Genomic DNA, 21,131 nt, shown 5'->3' with positions numbered 1-21,131 from the left:
TGAGAGGGGATCTTATGGAAACATATAAGATTATTAAGGGATTGGACACGCTAGAGGCAGGAAACATGTTCCCGATGTTGGGGGAGTCCAGAACCAGGGGCCACATTTTAAGAATAAGGGGTAGACCATTTAGAACGGAGATGAGGAAGAACTTTATCACCCAGGGAGTTGTGAGTCTGTGGAATTCACTGCCTCAGAAGGCAGTGGAGGCTAATTCTCTGGATGCTTTAGAGAGAGAGTTAGACAGAGCTCAAAGATAGCAGAGCCAAGAGATATGGGGAGAAGGCAGGAACGGGGTACTGATTGTGGATGATCATCCACGACCACAGTGAATGGTGGTGCTGGCACGAAGGGCCGAATGGCCTACTCCCGCACCTATTGTCTATTGTCTATTGTCACATATGTATACATGCTCTGTCTGTGCAATAGTGTGTAATCTCCAATTTTCTTAGTCATCTGTACCATTGGATAAAACTTGGTTCTGTTAAGAGTGGGATTTAACCCACAGGTATTTTTCAAACCTGACGTGGAAGTAATCCTAAGGAAGCACTTATCCATAATGGGGCAGAGACCAAGAGGAATTTGGTGACATGGATTGGTGCTGACAGAGTGGTGTAGAGACTTGTCAAGGCAATTAGTTTGTCTGGAGGGTGTGTCAATAAAGGGAAAACAGGCAAGGAAACCAAAGCAAAAATGCTGGTACTTTGATACAGATCACAACAGTGACTAGAAATCAGAAATAAAGGGAATACCTACTGAGTATTTCCAGTATTTTTAATATATATTAATAGAATCGAGCTTTTTATTATGGGAGCTGGAAATCTACAAATAGCTGAAGCTGGAGCTACAAATATTTCTGATTTTAATCCCATTTGGGCTATTGTTTTGTCTTTATTTCAAGACAATTATACACACCATATGGAAGGATGCAGCACATATTTATCAGAAACATAGGAATACATGGGGACGTTCCAAGAGTCTCCTGCAATTTATGAAAATTACCGAATATTGGCGACTTCCTTGTGAATGCTGAATAACCTGTTCATGCCTGCATGTTTTAGATTGTCCATGTAAGAAAGTGCGACTATTGAACTCATCCTCAGGAAGCTGTTGAATTCAAGTCAATCGAAAGTTTCCAAATTGATATTATTTTTTGTTTGGCAATCAAGCTGTTGTTTGTATAGCTGTTGCTATATTTAGAAAAAGACACAAAGTGCTGCAGTAACTCAATGGGTCAGGCAGCATCTCTGGAGAACATGGACAGGTGACATCTCGGGTTGTGACCCTTCTTCAGACTGATTGTGGTGGGTGTTGGGGGGAGGAGAAAGCTGGAAGAGAGGCGAGGGCTGTTGCCATAACCTATGTGGAGGGAGGATTAAGAATATTCCAATAAGGTTCGATCAGAGTTTCTATGATGCATAAAATGTGTCAGCAAATTCAAGTGGACAGAGGCGAGAAGGTGTTTACTGAGGTTTAAGCATTGGAGCAAGGCAGCGTCTGCTAAGTGGGTTAGTTCAGTTTAATTTATTGTCACGTGTACCGAGGAGCAGTGAAAAGCTTTTGTTGCATGCTAACCAGTCAACCGAGCCATTCACATGTAAAGAATGTCAAGGGAATGCCATTTAGTGCAAGATAAAGCCAGTAAAGTCCGATCAAAGATGGTCGAGGGTCACCAATGAGGTAGATAGTAGTTCAGGACTGCTCTCAAGTTGTGGCAGGATGGTTCAGTTGTTTGATAACAGTAGTTGATGTGTTGCTTGGGCAAGTTAGTGTTTTTGAGGGACAACATATGAGTGGTAGGCGCAGCTGCGAACAAGAGCGTGACAGTGATATTGCGAGGTCTTCCAATTGCAAAGTGAAATGTGAGTATGCAAGAAGACAAGAGCGGTACACCCCCACCCAGCCTGTTTGTCTGTCCCTGCTGCAGCACATGTGCCTGTGCCCTGGCAACTCTGGGCCAGGCACCTGCTCTTCCGGGAAAAGGGGGGGGAGAGAACGCGGCGACCCTCGCGCTCGCTCGGCGACCAATCGGAGCTCCGCGCCGCTCTGTGTGACGTCACCGGCACGGGCTTAAACAAAAGAGAGCGGCGAGACTTCCGCCGGAGAGATAGCGACACGGACGCGGAGCGGCACAGCACAGCACAGATACACGCACACAGGCCGCACCGGGGTCAGGCAGAGAACCAGCGGCAGCGCCGTCAGGCCGCACCGCGGACAGGCAGAGAACCAGCGGCAGCGCCGTCAGGCCGCACCGGGGACAGGCAGAGAACCAGCGGCAGCGCCGTCAGGCGGTACTGGGGACAGGCAGAGAGCAGCAGTGCCGGGGGGGGGCACAGTGAGCCAGTAGGCGGAGTGGAGCGGAGAGGAGAGGCCGCGCCGGGGACTGGGAGCAGCAGCAGCGCCGTGAGGCGGAGCCGGGGACAGAAGTGAGCCAACACGCCCAGGCAAGGAAGGCGGAGCGGAGTAGGGGCCGAGCCGAGCCGAGGGAGGTGGCAGCAGCAGCAGCGCCGTGAGGCCGCGCCGGGAAGAGTGAGAGGCGCTCGGGCCCAGAGCGGCCCGTGGTACGGAGTGACGAAGCGGATTGAGGGAGAGGTCGGGCCCGGTGGCGGACCAGGTGAGCCGGGCTGGGCTGGGCCGGATGGGGGACAGAGGGATGGCGGGAGGGAGGATGAGGAACGCGTGGCCGCCCTGTGTTTGCTCGTCTGGCAGCGGTGCTGGCGGAGTGTGAGCCCGGCGTCGAGTGCGGGACTGGCGGGGTGAGGGAGGAGCAGGACACCCTGTGTGTGTGTGTGTGTGTGTCCGGGCCGCTGCCGGCGGTGTCTCCCACTCCCCCACTCGTTTCTTGTGACCGGTCGGATTTTTTGTTTGTAGCTGAAGTCGGAGGAGATTTCTCTGTTTCCCCTCTTGGCGGGGCTTTAAATGCTTGACGTGTTTGTGTCGGGGGACGAGGCTTCTCGATGATTTGCTGCACCGCCTGGTGTGGGGTGTTTTCCACTCGCTTCTATTTTAAGTAACGCCGTCATGTGACGCGCTTGGGCAATGGCACTGCTTACTGCTCTGACACTGGAAATTTGCTTCAGAGATGTGTTATTTTTAAGACTTTACCCTGTGCCAGGTGATCAGGGAAAGGATATTTTAAGTTTCTGATGTTGGCATACACCGACCTGACGTTGGTGGTTGCTTTGTCAAAACTCGTCATGGAAGGGTAACGAAACCGACCACTCACTCCCACCAACTTGCTGTGTCATTTAATGACTGGCTTTTCTTCCTCCATTTTCCTGCCTTAACCCAGTGTGTTTCTGAACCTCCACAGCCCCCTAGAATAGCAAATTCCAACGAAATGCCACTTTCTGCAATTAATCTTTTTTTATTATTACGTGACATAACGCTTTTTGAGGGGGGTTTTGTACATGCTGGTCAGCTAGTTGAAATGTTATTCATTTTACTAAGTTGATCTTGTGGGGGTGAAGATAACTTCAATGTTATCTTAACTGAGATTTTGCACTCTTCTGATGGGCAGGACGACAGGCTTGAGACGTGATCCTTCCGAGAATGCTGTCAGTGAGGATCTATGTGAAGGCAGTTAGTTCACTGGCTTTGATCAATGAGACCAATGTCACAAAGTAGTTAATTATTTTTCTCTTTCTTGCTGCAAATGTTAACCAGAATAAAATGAAAAATTGTGTTCTTAACCACTTACTGGAATAGCTGATAGATGATACACTCTTTTCAAATTTATTGTGCTGGTTTTCTGATGGTTATTTAAGCCATTCCACGTGCACTGTCTTTCACTAAGTCCTTTTCCTATTACTCCTGCAGTTCCTTCTCCTTTGTCAACCTGTTTCTTGGATCTTCTGACAGTATAACTTGTTTGCTTTGTCTCAATGACTTTTAAAACAAAAAATTACAAATCTATTGTCAGCTTTCTGACACTGGACAAGCTGGAGTAGTAAAATCTAGCATAAGCTTGTGTGGAATTGGAGTGATATTGAGTCATTGTAATCATTTGAACAAGACATTGGGCAGGGACATCTGACTTACTAATTCTGACTCTCTCTGATACACACTTACTTCTAGGCAGGGTTTCCTTGAACATGGCTGAATGCTTTAACATACACTAAAAGCTTCATGTATGCTATGATCCACCATTAAACCTTTGTACTTCTGGCTTCAATGTAAAATCATTTAGATCTATTTAGGGTTCTAGTAAATTTGGCAATTGCAACGCCTTGCATTGAAGTTCTTTATTCAGAGCTTTCTCTATATGTCAAATCTGTTTGAGCTTTTAATGGATCTGCAGATTTAGTTTCCCCTCCGGTCTTTAGTGCCAAGATTGACTACTAGCTTGAAGATTACCAGCTTGGTGAGCGTTTGGCATTTTGATGGCCGACTACTTTGAGACAAAAGGCACCAATTGCAAGTGTGCTATTTGTTCATGTGTTTTTACAAACAAACAACCCATCAAACATTGTACTTGTTTTTCTTCTTTTATTATGTCCATGTACTAGGATTGATCTGATAGCAGTCAACACAAGTGTCCCACCCACTGAAGCAGTGGATTGCAAAGCACCTCTTTTGTTCGCATTTTGCTTAACTGTTTTGAGAATAGTTGCATGTTTCATTTGGTACAGTATGAGTCATCTCATATTATGCACAAGTGCCGACTGCTACTGTGCAGGAAAATTGTGCCGTCATTGATGTCTACTATTGTAGCAGATGAAAACTTGTGCAGTAGCCTAGGTAATGCTGCGATGCATGAGCTGTTGTGTTCTCCTGAGAAAGTGAATATAGTAAACCGGTTTCTATTTTCAGATTCTGACTTCGTTATGATTTGAATTATATATTCCATGCCAAGATCTTGTGAAGTTCTATGTAAAAAAAGTGCTAAATTATGCTAGGTATTGTTTAAAGCAAACCCATCATTTTAGGGATTTTGTGCTTTTAAAGCTGTTGTTTATTAGTTCTTCGGGTGACTGTATTACAATCCGTCAGCAGCAAATGTTTCATTCACTGGCCCTTTTCAGAGCTCCTGAGCAGAAATAGACAAACTTCCTGCTGAGAAAAAAATTGTTCAAATATTTATTCGTATAGACAGCTTTGCAATCTAATTTACCTAAGTCATTGAATACAATGGATTGTTATAGCTGGAATGCATAATAATAGATTTATATAATAAATGTAGTTGTGGGTTGTACATAAACATTACAAGGTTATTACTAAGGTAGCCATACCATTTACCTGGAACTAGGAACAGTGGTGCACAACTTTCTTGCAGACTGAGTAATTTAGTCGCATTGTGTAAAATGTTTTGTTTTAACTGTTTAAATTGTTTTGATTGTGTATGTATAGAAACTATCTATTCAGATTGCTAATGAGCAACAAGCTTAATTTTCTAAGTGAAGACAATTGTTTAGCTTGGCAGCACAGTTTGCATTTTACAGATTCAGGACCAACTCATTAATGTCTTAATTTGTCCTCTGGCGTGAAAGCAGGCCATTTCATCCGATTTACATATTTCAGTCTGGGCACATCCTCTGTACAAATCAGTGCTAACACCTGACCCAGTATTGTCACAAGACCAATATAAGGCTCTATACTTTTTAAAAAACTTGAAGGGTACAATATGGTGTCCGAAACATAGTGACTCATTGCATGCTGACTCAATGTCTACTGAATTTCACTAAAATTGTTATGCTGTTAGACTTGTATGTGATTGTGCTTGTGTATAGTATAATTTTGCTAAGTTGGCTGCAAAAGAAAGTACCATCGACTGAAGTCTCCGTCTCAAGTTCTAAATAGAGCAAGGTCAACTTTGTTATTAGGTGGGAACTTTTAAAAGCTGATGGAATTGTATGTTTGCATAGCCACATCTGGAAAATAGGTTGCTTTTAAAGTCTAATAGAGTTTGATACATGCATCGTCCTGTTTAAGGACAGGGCATGTAGAAGTAAGAAACCCTTCTCTCTCAGGAAAAAGGAGGCATGGGTTAGGTTTGGGCAGCAGGGATCCAATATCCCTGGATGAATATAGGCTATCGAGGAGCATATTTATGAAAGTATTCATGAAGGCGAAACAGAGAAAAATAGGTGCAGGAGTGGGCCATTTGGCCCTTCGAGCCAGCGCCACCATTCAATATGATCATGGCTGATCATCAAAAATCAGTGCCCTGTTCCTGCTTTTTCCCCATATCCCTTGATTCATTGTTTAGCCCTAAGAGCTAAATCTAACTCTTGAAAACATCCAGTGAATTTGCCTCCACTGCCTGCTGTGGCAGATTTCCATGAATTCACAACTCTGGGTGAAGTTTTTCCTCCTCTATGGCCTAGCCCTTATTCTTAAACTATGAACCCTGGTTCTGGACTCCCCCAACATCGGGAACATTTTTTCTGCATCCAGCCTGCCAATCCTTTAAGAATTTTATGTTTCTTTCAGATCCCCTCTCATCCTTCTAAATTCCAGTGAATACAAGCCCAGTGCAAGCATACAATGTCTCGTTGCACCTCCCCTTTTCCTAATCTGACACCATTCAGATAATGAAGAAAGGTCTTGACCCAAAACGTCACCCATTCTTTCTCGTAGTATAAGAAAATAACTGCAGATGCTGGTACAAATCGATTTATTCACAAAATGCTGGAGTAACTCAGCAGGTCAGGCAGCATCTCGGGAGAGAAGGAATGGGTGACGTTTCGGGTCGAGACCCTTCTTCAGACTGATGTCGGGGGTGGGACAAAGGAAGGATATAGGTGGAGACAGGAAGAAAGAGGGAGATCTGGGAAGGAGGAGGGGAAGGGAGGGACAGAGGAGCTATCTGAAGTTGGAGAAGTCGACGTTCATACCACCGGGCCGCAAACTGCCCAGGCGAAATATGAGGTGCTGCTCCTCCAATTTCCGGCGGGCCTCACTATGGCACTGGAGGAGGCCCATGACAGAGAGGTCAGACTGGGAATGGGAGGGGGAGTTAAAGTGCTGGGCCACCGGGAGATCAGTTGCGTTAATGCGGACCGAGCGCAGGTGTTCAGGGAAGCGATCGCCGAGCCTGCGCTTGGTTTCGCCGATATAGATAAGTTGACATCTAGAGCAGCGGATGCAATAGATGAGGTTGGAGGAGGTGCAGGTGAACCTCTGTCTCACCTGGAAAGAATGTTTGGGTCCTTTGATGGAGTTGAGGGGGGAGGTAAAGGGACAGGTGTTGCATCTCGTGCGGTTGCAAGGGAAAGTGCCCGGGGTTAGGGTGGTTTGGGTAGGAAGGGACGAGTGGACCAGGGAGTTGCGGAGGGAACGGTCTCTGCGGAACGCAGAGAGGAGAGGGGATGGGAAGATATGGCCAGTGGTGGGGTCCTGTTGTAGGTGACGGAAATGTTGGTGGATAATATGTTGGATCCGCTGGCTGGTGGGGTGGAAGGTGAGAACGAGGGGGATCCTGTCCTTGTTGCGAGTGTGGGGATGGGGAGCAAGAGCGGAGCTGCGGGATGTAGAAGAGACCCTAGTGAGAGCCTCATCTATAATGGAGGAGGGGAAGCCCCGTTTTCTGAAAAACGAGGACATCTCGGAAGCCCTAGTGTGAAACACCTCATCCCGGGCGCAGATGCGGCGTAGACGGAGGAATTGGGAGTAGGGGATAGACTTTTTGCAGGGGACCGGGTGGGAAGAAGTGTAGTCCAGATAGCTGTGCGAGTCGGTGGGCTTGTAATAAATGTCCGTCACTAGTTTTTCTCCTGTGATGGAGATGGTGAGGTCCAGAAACGGGAGGGAGATGTCAGAGATAGTCCAGGTATATTTAAGGGCAGGATGGAAATTGGAGGTGAAGTGTATAAAGTCAGTGAGTTCTGCATGGGTGTAAGAGGTAGCACCAATGCAGTCGTCGATGTAGCGGAGGTAGAGTTCGGGGATGGGGCCAGTGTACGTCTGGAACAGGGATTGTTCGACGTACCCAACAAAGAGGCAGGCGTAGCTAGGGCCCATGCGAGTGCCCATAGCCACGCCTCTGGTTTGGAGGAAGTGGGAGGAGTCAAAGGAGAAGTTGTTGAGGGTAAGAACCAGCTCTGCTAGGCGGAGGAGAGTGTTGGTCGATGGGGATTGGCTGGTTCTACGGTCGAGGAAGAAACGGAGGGCTTCGAGACCATCCTTGTGGGGGATGGAAGTGTAGAGTGACTGGACACCCATTCTTTCTCTCCAGATATGCTGCCTGTCCTGCTGGTAGACAAAATGCTGTCCTTACTCCAGCATTTTGTCTACCATTCAGATAATGATCTGCCTTCCTGTTCTTGCCACCAAAGTGGATAACCTCACATTTATCTACATTATACTGCATCTGCCCACTCACCCAACCTATCCAAGTCACCCTGCAGCCTCATAGCATCCTCATCGTAGCTCACACTGCCACCCAAAAATGAGCATAGTGTAGCTCAGCCAGATGACTAAGGAGAGCCCAAGATTTTGTGTGCACAAATGGAAATGGGATAGCTAAAGAGAAAATAGGCCCTTCTGAAACAGTGATGTGGAGCTGCAGCAAATGGGGAAGATTCGCAATGAATATTTCTCCTGTTTTTATCTGTGAAGAATGACATGAAGACTAGCCAAATTGGAGCAGTTAAAGATAACATCTTGTAATTGAATTTCCTAAAACTTATGAAGATGGATTAATTGCACAGCCCTGTTCAGCTATATCCAGGGAGGCTGGAGAAAATCCAGGAGTCCTGGCTTCGAGAAATTGTCATGAGACATGGCTAAGTTGCCAGAAGACAGAGCATATTTTGTGCCCCAAATTCAAGGGCTGCAGAGAAAAATTGGGACTGATAACTCTAACATCTATGATAGGTAAATTATTGGAGATGATGCTAAGAGCTAAAGGATGATGATTTGGAAAGATTGATTGATTTGGGGTGGTTTGTGTAGGAGATGGTACTAAAATAGATGGTAATGTACACAGTGAAGATGGTTATCAAGACAATGTGTTATTGCTGATTCATACTGATTGTGGCCTATCAATGTAGAAGCAGGGGATCCTGTTGTCCATGGATGAGCTGACTATGTTTGGAGGGTAGACACAAAAAGCTGGAGAAACTCAGCGGGGACAGGCAGCATCTCTGGAGAGAAAGAATGGGTGACGTTTCGGGTCCCTTCAGTTTGAACACCAAGCTGCAGTCTGAACCAACAGACTGGATCACACCCAATGATCTATTGTGGCGGGGCAGTGAATAGTGGTGGGTCCTGATCTTTGCTAAGGTGGGAGTTGATATGCATCATAACCAATCCCTCAAACCACTTCATCACCTCAGACATTGGTGCATCCAGTCGGCAGTCATTGAGGTATGTCACCGTTATGGTGATGCCTCCATGGAGCTGGATTGCCTTTTCCTGTTTGTGTTCTTGTGTTGTGTAGCTGCAAGTCATAAAGGCATAATAATAATAATAATAATATATTTATTTTATATAGCGCCTTATCACATGCTCAAAGCGCTTTACAAATACAATTAACATAGAAACAAACAGACAAACTATCCTGACGGAAAAGCGGCGAATACTCAACGCCAGCGTCCTCTCACGTCAGGGTCCGGCAGCAGACATCAAAAAGCACAAGACACACAGATACAATTTTTTACACAAAACAGCCATCACAGTGATTGCTCCAGGCATACCCTCACTGTGATGGAAGGCAAAGTCTTATCTCCTCCTCATTCTTCTCCCGTGGCGCCACGAGGCGATCGAGGCATGTGGAAAGATTCTTTGAATTCTGACACTTGATGTATTGTATCCAATATAACATAGTTGTGTAAAATTAAAAGATGGTAAATGTTGTAAAATTGTTCCAAGTTGTGACCAATCACATAATTTTTGTTCACAGTGTACGAAAATGGCTCAAGAGACTAATCAAACACAAGTGCCTCTGTTGTGCACTACTGGATGTGGATTTTATGGGAATCCTAGGACAAGTGGAATGTGTTCAGTCTGCTATAAGGAACACTTACAAAGACAACAAAATGGTGGTCGAATGAGTCCTATAGGTAAGATAGCATGTGATTTTATTTTTTCATTTCCATGCACTTTCTCTTCCCCCCCCTCCCCATATTTCATTTCTACTAGCTTGAGGTTTGGCACGTCTAAATACAAGGCAAGTTGAAGAAAAGTAGATTGCTGAGATAAAGAAAAATGCCCTTCAGTTAATGGTTCAGTGGTGCATATTTAGCATGTATGCAACTACACATGCTGGCACCGCCATTTGTGGTGGCATTATTTGGAGTCCGGTCAGCCTGACCGCTTGAAGTGGCAGATGGAATATAGTGTAGCAAAGTGTGGAGTCATGCATTTTGGTAGTAGGAACAAAGACGTCGACTATTTTCTAAATGGGCAGAGAATCCGAAAATCGGAAGTGTAAAGGGACTTAGGAGTGATGGTGCAGGATTCCCGAAAAATTAATTTGGAAGTCGAATCAGCAGTAAAGAAAACAAACTTGAAGCTAGCTTTTTTTTGGATGGCTTGTATACAAAAACAGGAATGTAATGTTGAGGTGCCAAGGTGCTGGTAAGGCCACATTTGGAATATTGTGAACAATTTTGGGCACCATAATCTAAGGAAGGATGGGCTGGCTCTGGAGAGTGTCCAGGAGAGGTTTACAAGATTGATCCCAGGCATGAGTAGATTAACCTACGATGAGCATTTGTCAGCACTGGGCCTGTACTCGCTAGAGTTTAGAAGAATGAGGGGGAACCTCATTAAAACATACAGATTAGTGAAAGGCTTGGATAGAGTGGATGTGGAGAGGATGTTTCCACGAGTGGGAGAGTCTAGGACCAGAGGTCATAGCTTCAGAATTAAAGGATGTTCCTTTAGGAAGGAGATGAGAAGTAATTTTAGTCGGAGGGTGGTGAATCTGGAATTCTTTGCCACAGTCAAGTCAAGGCCAAGTCGGTGGATATTTTTAAGGCGGACATAGATTCTTGATTAGTACAGGTGTCGGTGGTTATGGTGAGAAGGCAGGAAAAAGGGGTTTGGAGGATCTATCCTGCCTTGATTGAATGGCCTAATTCTACTCCTACACTTATGACCTTGATGTAATGGAGCCTTTCCTGCAAACCACCTGTCCCCCCTCCTCGCCTGGCTATCTTTGCACCCCATGGCACGCCCTGTAGCCAACCTTAAGGTCCTGGAGATAATAACCCCGCTTTACCTTCCTACCAGCTCGCTCCTAGCATCTGATCTCTCCTGCTCCCTCCAGTTCATACCATCCGAGACTTCGAGCACCCTTTTTAAATACTAACGGTTCTCTTGATAATGGCAGAGCTTATTTATTAACTTTATACCCACTTAATTCATAATTTTTGTTTATGCAGAGAAATTGATTTTACAATACAATATATCTTTATTGTTATTGTACAGGGGTACAACGAGATTGGGAATGCGCCTCCCATACGATGCAATAAATCAATTAGCTAATCAGTATTAATTTAAACAACCCAATGAAACAAATTAGAACAGTTTTAAAACAGAATAAAGTGCAAGTAGATCTGTACCGGTTCACTGTGCGATGTGACCATCCGGCTCAGCAGGACCGGTTCATAGCAGCTATGGCCCTGGGGATGAAGCTGTTCCTGAGTCTGGAGGTGCGGGCGTAGAAGGCCTTGTATCGTCTGCCCGATGGTAGAAGTTCGAACAGTGTTGCAGGGGTGTGAAGAGTCTTTGTGGATGCTGGTGGCTTTTCTGAGGCATCGTGTGTTGTAGATGCCCTCCAAGGCTGGTAGCTGTGTTCTGATAGTCTTCTGAGCTCTATGGACTACCCGCTGAAAAGCTTTCCTCTCTGCCTCCGTGCAGCTGAGATACCATACAGGGATGCCATGTGTTAGGATGCTCTCTATGGTGCAGCAGTAGAAGGTCGTCAGCAGCTGTTGGGGTAGACCAGACTTTTTCAGTGTTCTTAGGTACTCTTATAGCAAAGATCCCTAGTGTCATGTGAAATAAGTTGCCATCCTCTATGATAAATTCTGCAATGAATACTTTTTGCAGTTCAGGTTGAGAAACATCTGCCATGGGTGTGGAAGTAGTCCTGAGTGAATACTGTAGAATTATTCCATTTTGTGTTGTAAATTGTAAAATCACACTTTGGGTTCTATTTACTGAAATTAAACAGCTTTATGCAGACACAAGCTTTCTTTTGGTTGGGTAACATGATTTCTAAAGCAAGTTAGTTTTTAAGTACTTTGCTATGTACAGTTTTAATTTAATCAGAACAGGAAAATTGCACAAGATGCAGTCAGGGCTGGTGCAGTGGAGGTCAATAAAGTGAGTTGTTCCTTTAAGCTTCACTGGAACAATGACATAAGAGCCAAGAGGGATGGGAGTTGAACCTTGTTAAATGGAGGTAGTTGACAGGCAATCACCTAGTTTACTTAATGTAGAAGAGATCCCTGGATTACTTGCAAAGAGGGCGGGTATTAACAGTGCATGAAAGTGATTGATCATGCACAGCATGTTAGAGACTTGATTCCGTGGCATTCTACAAGATGTATTTGGTGACACCCTAAAAGAGGGAATAAAAATGTGGCGTTTGGCATGGTAACAAGGACAATGAGACCCATACTGAAAAATACAGGAATCTTCACAAGCTTTGCTTAGAGGTCTGTTGACTTGTAACAGGAGATTATTTTTGATGAAGGTAGTAGTAGATGTATCACCAAGCATTATATAGAATTGACAATAGGTGCAGTAGGAGGCCATTCGGCCCTTTGAGCCAGCACCGCCATTCAATGTGATCATGGCTGATCATTCTCAACCAGTACCCCGTTCCTGCCTTCTCCCCATACCCCCTGACTCCGCTATCCTTAAGAGCTCCATCCAGCTCTCTTGAATGCATTCAGAGAATTGGCCACCGCTGCCTTCTGAGGCAGAGAATTCTACAGATTCACAACTCTGACTGAAAGAGTTTTTCCTCATCTCAGTTCTAAATGGCCTACCCCTAATTCTTAAACTGTGGCCCCTTGTTCTGGACTCCCCCAACATTGGGAACATGTTACTCCTGCCTCTAATGTGTCCAACCCCTTAATAATCTTATACGTTTCGATAAGATCTCCTCATCCTTCTAAATTCCAGTGTATACAAGCCTAGTCGCTCCAGTCTTTCAACTAACATGTGTTTTAGATTGAGAAGTGGTGTTGAGCTTTCCTCATCCATTTTATACGGCACTATTAGAATGGAATAGATGAATGCTCAAGCAATAAATTCAAGCCTTCTAGTACTGAACCTGTTTGGCTGGGCTAAGCAAATCTGGTGACTCGTTTAGTATGAATGAGGGTGAGAAAGACACCTTTTTGATATTTAGCTGGCATTTATTAGCTGTAATAAGTAAATGCTGGTCACTAATGTGCATTCTCTATATTTTAGGTGCATCAAATACTTCCAACAACTCAGATTTTACTCATGTCCCGAGAACAGAGAGCTTTAAATCGGAAGGTGCTTCTATCAATGCTGCTATCAAGTCAAGGTAATGCTATATGATGGAATAAATTGCTAGTATAATTGGCAGTTATAAATTGGTAGAGTGCCACTTGGGATAATTGCACTAATTTAATAATCTGTTTAGGCCACATGGAAAATTGTGAGTGGTTTTGGGCCCCATATTTGAGGGGGTCTGTGAGAATGACCCCAGGGATGATTGGGTTAATTAATATATGAGGAGCCTTTGGTGTTTAGAAGGATTGGAGTGTTTCCAGTAGTGAGAATCTAGGACCAGAGGGTGCAGGCTGAGATTAAAAGGACATGCCTTTAGAATGGAGACAAGGACTTTCTTTGGCCAGTGGGTGGTGAATCTGTGGACAGCAGTGGATGCCAAGTCATAGTATGATTCTACTGGATTGGATAACTCACCAAGTTATTCCAGCCCTGTGTCTTTTTTCATCTGTACAGCCAGTTTTGAAAAAGAACATCACAAATGATTTCTGTCTGGGGTGGAGGGGGAAGAGGAAATGGTGCCGTGCCATACTTCAAATAAAAGTCCACTCGTTTACAATGACATTTCCACTTGGATGGCAATAAACTAGTCAAAACTGTTTTCTCTATTGCCAGTAATTTAAATTTTACAGACCATTTGTGTATTGTTTGAGGATATTGCCTTAAACCATTCTGCTCACTGATAATGTAAAGCTGTGGTTCAACCTGTTGACAAGGTTTTTTGTATTTGACAGAAATCTATCTGGCTCAACCTTACCTGTGACACAGCAGATGACTGAAATGAGTATTTCCCGAGAGGAGAAAGAGACTGAAATTGAGGTAACGGAGCCAGGTATGCAAGCTTTGCACATTATATGCAATGCAATTCTGGGATAATTAATGGAACTACTCACTTTGCTATAACTTGGCCCGAACATGTATTCAATATAGATTTGAGAGCACTTGAACTTGAGTCTAATGGGACATTATTTATATTTTTGTTTCTCACACTAACTTTTCAAATTGGCTTCTCTGACTCTGTCACGCTCGCATAATTATTTCACTGAGCCTGTCAACCTCGAGGTAAGTATGCTCATCCTTGGGGGGGAAAAGTAGACAAATTCTACATCGGGGTAGGTGTTATATTGCCAAAGTTGTACAAATGCAGCATGTCTGCTTGTTCTGACATTTTGTCAAAACATGATTTAATTGCTTGAACATGTTAATTTAGTCATGTGTTCCAATATCACTATTTTCATGCTGATGAGTAAAGTTTATTGTTGATCATAAGTGCAGTGAGTAATGAATACAATGAAAAATCTTGCAGCATTGTAGACACATAGAAAATTTTCACCAAACAAATTTTATAAATTACACTTTCAAAAGGATAAACCATGCAACAAAAAAAAAACTAAGCGTGGAAACAGACCCGACAGCCCAGCTTTCCCACACCGGCCAACATGTCCTAGCCCCACCTGCCTGTGCTTGGTCCATATTCCTCAACTTGTCCTATCCATGTACCTGTCTGTTTCTTAAACGTTGGATTAGTCCCAGCCTCAACTACCTCCTCTGGCAGCTTGTTCCATACACCCACGGCCTTTTGCATGAAAAAGTTACCTGTCGGATTCCTATTAAATCTTTTCCCCTTCACCTTGAACCTATGTCCCCTGGTCCTCAAATCCCCTACTCTGGGCAAGAGATTCTGTGCATCTACCTGATCTATTCCTTATGATTTTATGCACCTCTATAAGATCACCCCTCATCCTCCTGTGCTCCAAGAAATAGAGACCCAGCCTACTCAACACCTCCCTATAGCTCAGACCCTCTAGTCCTGGCAACATCCTCATAAATCTTCTGAACCCTTTCAAGCTTGACAATATCTTTCATATGACATGATGCCCAGAACTGAACACAATACTCTAAATGCAGTCTCACCAACGTCTTATACAACTGCAACATGACCTCCCAACATCTGCACTTAATACTCTGACTGATCAAGGCCAATGTGCCAAAGGCCTTTTTAACCACCTTATCTACCTGTGGCTTGACCTTCAAGGAACCATGGACCTGCACTCCTAGATCCCTCTGCCCTACAACACTCCCCAGAGGCCCCTTCACTGTGTAGGTCCTGCCCTTGTTAGACGTCCCAAAGTGCAACAAAGTACTCACATTTCTCCGTATTAAATTCCATCAACCATTCCTCGGCCCACCCGACCAATCGATCAAGATCCTGCTGCAATCTTTCACAACCATCTTCACTATCTGTAAAACCGCCCACTTTTGTATCATCAGCAAACTTGCTAATCTTGCCCTGTATGTTCTCATCCAAATCATTGATGTAGATGACAAACAGTAACAGGCCCAGCACCGAACCCTGAGGCACACCACTCATCACAGGCCTCCAGTCCGAGAAGCAACCTTCCACCATCGCCTTCTGTTTCCTTCTATGGAGCCAATTTGCTATCTATTCAGCTATCGCTCCTCAGATTCCATGCGGTCTAACCTTCCAGAGCAGCCTACCATGCGGAACCTTGTCGAATGCCTCGCTGAAATTAATGTACACAACATCTACAGCTCTGCCCTCATCGACCATTTTGGTCATGTCTTCAAAAAACAATCAGATTTATGAGACATGGCCTCCCATGTACAAAACCATGCTGACTATCCTGAATCAGCCCTTGCCCATCCAAATGCCTGTATAACCTATCCCTCAGAATGCTCTCTAGTAGCTTTCCAACTACAGATGTTAAGCTCACCGGCCTATAGTTCCCAGCATTTTCCCTACCGCCCTTCTTTGAATAGAGGCACATTTGCCACCGTCCAGTCTTCCGACACCTTTTCTGTGTTTAAGGATGACTCGTAAATGTCAACCAGGGCTCCCGCAATTTTACCTCTAGTTTCCCACAATGTCCTCGGATATATCTGATCAGGCCTTGGAGATTTGTCTACCTTCATACACGATAGTACCTTCCGTATGCATGTGCGCAAACTAGGGGGGGGGGGGAAACAAGTCCATGGAATTGCAAAAGGTGGACTATGGTGTTTTGTTATTGATGCAGATTGGGGCTGTGTAGGTTGTGCAATAACAGCAATGCGTATGATGCCTCATTTGCCATCCTAAGCAATAACCTGATGGTTAGAGCAAAGTAGCCGTTCCCAATCCTGGCTTCAGGTAGTGCCAGAGTAGTGCTTCAGAGATGCTCAGAATGGCAACATGAGTTCCTCAGAGCTGTCTTGCCCCTAACCATCCTCTGACAGAAAAGTCAATGCTGCACGCAGCAAGACCAGTAATGTTCGGACGGATAATTGTCATGTGTGCCAGATAATGACCATGTCAAATGAGAAAATCCACCACTCCCCCACCGCTACAAAATGGCCTGGGCTCCTGTGACGCCAGCTCCCAAACCCATGATCATCGCAGAGAACGGGGAAGGGGGGGGTTGTCTCGGATTCTTTAAGGATTGCCTGCATTATAAAAGTTTATTTTATGCAAACTTTAACCTGCTCTAGGAGTAATGTCTTTCCAAATTTAACTGTTCTCAGGGGGGAAAATCCTCGAATGTATTGCAGGGAATAACAAGTGCTGTTTATGCTGCAAGGAATTCTCTTTTTTATTGAAATGATGGTTAAATCAGATTACAATAGATTTTGTTTATTGGAATTGGATATGTACATGATTTAGTGTAAACTAAAATACCTGATTTGTACAGTTGTAGCTGAAGCATCTTTGTCTGTAGCTGATACGGTGTCGGGGGGAGAGGAAAAGCCTGCAGATGCCCCTCGACCAAAGAAAAACAGATGTTTCCAGTGCAGGAAAAAAGTTGGTCTTACAGGTGAGCCCTGTTAGTGTGAGCTGGAAATGCATATCTTGCTAAGAGTGCAATGAATTTGGTGGTTTTAGTGACATTGATGGTAGTTACCATTTTTAACATATTGCAAAAGAACCTGGGGAAATTTGCTTTTTTGTATTTACAAATACCTGGGCCTGATTCATCTGGTCTCTTCTTGCCTCCAGTTTATAACCCCCCTCCACACCTCTACTTTCAGTCTGAAGAAAGGTTCCAACCCAAAACATCACCAATTCTTTTTCTCTGGGATGCTGCTTGACTCACTGAGTTACTCCTGTTGTGTCTATCTTTGGTATAAACCAGCATCTGCAGTTCCTTCCCACACATTTTTGCAATCATTACTGTTCTTGGTTAGATTGTGTTCCCTCTTGTAGTTTTTCATTTTAGTTCTGGTGTTCTGTGCAAGTAATCTTGGAGTATGGTCAAACACATATCTTCATTTTATATGGGCAATCGGGAGCAAAAGGAAATTGTCTCAGAAGAAATAACGAATGCTTTCAGCCTTCCCATCTATCAGATTTTAAGCCACTTTCAAGCTTTTGAATATTAGGGTCTATCTACATTGAGAATGTAATTAAAATGCACAAATGACACAGATTTTGAATTGCTTGATATGATATTGATATGGTACAAATGCAAATTGGCTTAAGTCTCCGTTTCTTTCTACAGCTGGTTTTGATTGTCGATGCGGGAACATGTTTTGTGCACTTCATCGGTACTCGGATAAACACAATTGCCCATATGACTACAAAGCAGAAGCAGCAATGAAGATCAGAAAAGAGAATCCTATTATTGTAGCTGAGAAAATTCAGAGGATTTAAACAGCCAAATGAAGATGCCAGTAACTTACTATCAAAGACTGCATTTATTCCTTCTCTTCTGTTTTGGAATCCTTTTGTAGAGCAGATGCATGGGCTGAATCCTTGTATGTTCTTCAAGTTTATGCTTTAAACTCTGTTTTCCTAATAAAGTGGCTGGACATTATCAGATGCAATTGAGAGCACAGCACTACATTAATCAAGTGAAAGCATTAGCCTACAAAATGGAAATCTTAACAGTGGTTGATGTGCCAAGTGAACTTGATCTGCTGTAGTGCTTTTTTAATTCAGTAAAGTGACCAACCAAAAACTTGTCAACCTGTGTTTCTAGTGCCTAAGCAGATTTTGGTCTTGGCTTTCTTGTTGCTCTAAACTTGAGAGGATGTAAAGAAATGGTAGAATACTGAATAAATTATACTTTCCGTGATTGTTTTTTATGGATTCTAAGTGTTGCCTTCATTCGGGCACACTTAGACCCAGTTTTATTAGTTAATTTTGGTTTGTGCTGGGGCATATTCATGGAAAATTTGAGCAAATGGGGAAAGCTTGCATAGTTGAATATTACAATTTTCCTTGCCTCTAAATTAACCTGTTATGTTTTCTGAAAGTTTTCAGTTATGGCAATCTAAGTCCAGAGTGGTGTAGTGGCCAGCCTGTTTGTATTTCATAAAGCAGTTTTGGGCCCTGGCTTCGTTTATGAAAGCTTGTGCATTAGCTCTGTAGTTCTAATTATTTCGTTTACAAAAGTTGCACTGGACTTGTAAATGCCTGTTATAAGCGAGTCATTTTCAAGCTGTGTCCAGGCAACTAATGTCCCAGTTATACTGCATGTTGGTGACTGAGTCCCTCCACCATATGGATACCAAATATGCAATAAAATGCTGGTATCAATAACCTGGTAGTGAAGTGCCTGCATGACCCATACTGTTGCACGTGGCACCCATTTTGTTTCTCTAAACTATCCTTTAAGAGTTTAAGCAGATGTGTTGGCTCAGAAGCTGAGCGTGCTGTCTGCTGGTACCACATATGCATCATATCCACTAATTCCACCTTCACAGTACCACTGTGCATTATAACTGGGCTGTATATTGTATCACAGTGAGAATGTAGCATTGGCTTATTGCATGGACTGCACATCTTGGCAGCGTGTACATGAACAGTAGAAATTGCAATATACTTACTGATGTATTTTTTAAATCTTATTGGAAGATGTGATGTACAAAGTATTTGTATTTTTTAATCCAGTACTACTTAGATGTGTAGTGTGATCAGAATATTGACAATTTTATCCAAGCTGTGATCTTAATTACTGTCCAAACTTGCAATAACTCTGCACATTTAACCACAGTACACAGGAAGCTTGTTTTTTGACAACTACAGTATTTATGCCTTTTTTAATCTTGGGTATGTGATTTGTACAGAATTATATTTATGTAATGCATATAATCATGCTAGTTGGCATTTATGGAAAAGGATGTAAATAAACATAAAGAATAGGTTTATTGGCATTGTTTTTTTGACTGCAACCTTTGAATAACCAGTAGTCAATACAGTTGGACCATTCATATTATCATGAATTAAGTTTTATGGAAGTTGGAAAACTTTGAGCATGTTCTTGCACATGATTATGGCAAAGGCTCTCTGAACCCTTGCATACTATTGGGCAAACTTGTCCAGAACCTGGAGTTTCTGGAAATGGATGTCCGTTTTCTGTTGGCCACGATTCGGTCTTTCCTGGTGGGTATAATCTTTAATCTCTTAACATACAATACCGGTGTGATCCAAGACTTAGTCCTGCACTTTCTAAATGTTTAGGGTTTTATTTGTAGAACTTGGTATATTTTTAGTGTTATAATAATTGCTATCTTTATATTCTAGAATGCTTTTGGATTTCTAATTTAAATGGAAATCTATTCTCAAATGCAATTTTATGAAATCGTACATGTCCTCCTTCAGCTGTCAAAGGGGATGTCTGATACCGAATAGTCAAACCATGAATGGTAACTTTAGGTATCTAATTATTTTTGAAATGTATTGGATTTGTTTATTTGGGCAAACTTCTAGTGCAACTAAGCAATGTGCTCAAGTGCTAAGAACTTTTTGAAGTTTGATGCAAACAATGCATTATTTAATTGAATTATTTCCACAACTGTGGGAAGATTAATTGATGTATCCTGTGTAGATTACAATTTTGGTTAACTTGGCTTCTCTAATGCGAGTGGAAAAAAAATTCAGCTGAGGAAAATCGTATATCAGTTTGCATCTAATAGTCTCTTTCCTTAAAGTGCTCAGTGTTGGGTCAGAACCCTTCAAATTGACTAACGGGGAAGCAAGCTGGGACTTGGTTTGGGTAGGGTGGGGGTTGGAGGAAGTTAGGTGGATATAGTTAGGTGATAGACTAAGTCCACAGATAAAAAGACAGATCAGATAAATTAGAGGGGAATGAATTGAGGCCAGAGAAACGGGGAGAAAGAGGGGAGAGGTTTGTTGGTTAACCGAACAGTCCAACACAAGAACAGGCTGTTTGAACCACAATATCTGTGCTGAACTTGATACCAAGACCATCTCACCTACTTTAGTTTTAATGACTGTAGTTATATCCTTCTTTGTGACTCAAACGCCTGTCTGAATTTTGTTTACGATCATCCCTTCAAATTTCAATGAATGTTAAGCCAAAGTCTAGCTGTTCTTGATTGCACAACTGTTCCAGAATTTGGCCTGCCTCCAATGCTTTTATCCTTTAAGGTGTCTAAAACTATGCTGTGTTCTGGGTATGGCCGATCAAGTCTACATTGCCATTCAATCATGGCTGATCTATCTTTCCCTCTCAACCCCATTCTCTTGCCTGCTCCCCATAATCTCTGGCACCCATACTAATCAAGAATCCGCCAATCTCCGCCTTAAATACCCAATGCATTGGCCTCAACTGTCTGGCAATGAATTCCACAAATTCACCACCTGGCTAAGATTCCTCCTTTCCGGGGTACATCCTTATTCTGGGGCTATAAGCCTCTGGTCCTAGACACTCCCACTGGTGGAAACATCC

At 43.4% G+C, this 21,131-nt stretch overlaps 1 protein-coding gene across 2 annotated transcripts; it reads left to right on the top strand.

Annotated features, from left to right (window-relative positions):
• The first annotated feature begins 2,043 nt into the window (after positions 1 to 2,043).
• On the top strand, positions 2,044 to 19,585 carry LOC144590776 (AN1-type zinc finger protein 5-like). 2 transcript variants are annotated; one of them, XM_078395197.1, is made up of 6 exons: positions 2,046 to 2,614; positions 9,845 to 10,004; positions 13,375 to 13,474; positions 14,175 to 14,272; positions 17,130 to 17,252; positions 17,937 to 19,585. In XM_078395197.1, the coding sequence occupies exons 2-6, from the start codon at positions 9,854 to 9,856 to the stop codon at positions 18,086 to 18,088; spliced, it is 624 nt and encodes a 207-aa protein (XP_078251323.1). In that variant the 5' UTR covers positions 2,046 to 2,614; positions 9,845 to 9,853; the 3' UTR covers positions 18,089 to 19,585. The 2 variants fall into 2 exon arrangements, with proteins under 2 accessions (XP_078251324.1, XP_078251323.1); XM_078395198.1 differs by lacking the exon at positions 17,130 to 17,252 and having other exon boundaries at positions 2,044 to 2,614.
• The last annotated feature ends 1,546 nt before the right edge of the window (positions 19,586 to 21,131 follow it).

Source organism: Rhinoraja longicauda, unplaced genomic scaffold, assembly GCF_053455715.1.
Source record: "Rhinoraja longicauda isolate Sanriku21f unplaced genomic scaffold, sRhiLon1.1 Scf000311, whole genome shotgun sequence".
Lineage (NCBI taxonomy): Eukaryota > Metazoa > Chordata > Chondrichthyes > Rajiformes > Arhynchobatidae > Rhinoraja > Rhinoraja longicauda.
Note: the sequence above shows the minus strand (reverse complement) of the source record. Positions and strands in the feature narration are given on the sequence as shown.

What these genes read in the sequence shown, in the direction of transcription:
- LOC144590776 (XM_078395197.1), top strand. Translation starts at nt 9,854, where the DNA reads ATGGCTCAAGAGACTAATCAAACACAAGTGCCTCTGTTGTGCACTACT. An exon ending in TGGTCGAATGAGTCCTATAG is followed by an intron (nt 10,005 to 13,374) that starts GTAAGATAGCAT and finishes TCTATATTTTAG; the next exon opens with GTGCATCAAATACTTCCAAC. An exon ending in AATGCTGCTATCAAGTCAAG is followed by an intron (nt 13,475 to 14,174) that starts GTAATGCTATAT and finishes TGTATTTGACAG; the next exon opens with AAATCTATCTGGCTCAACCT.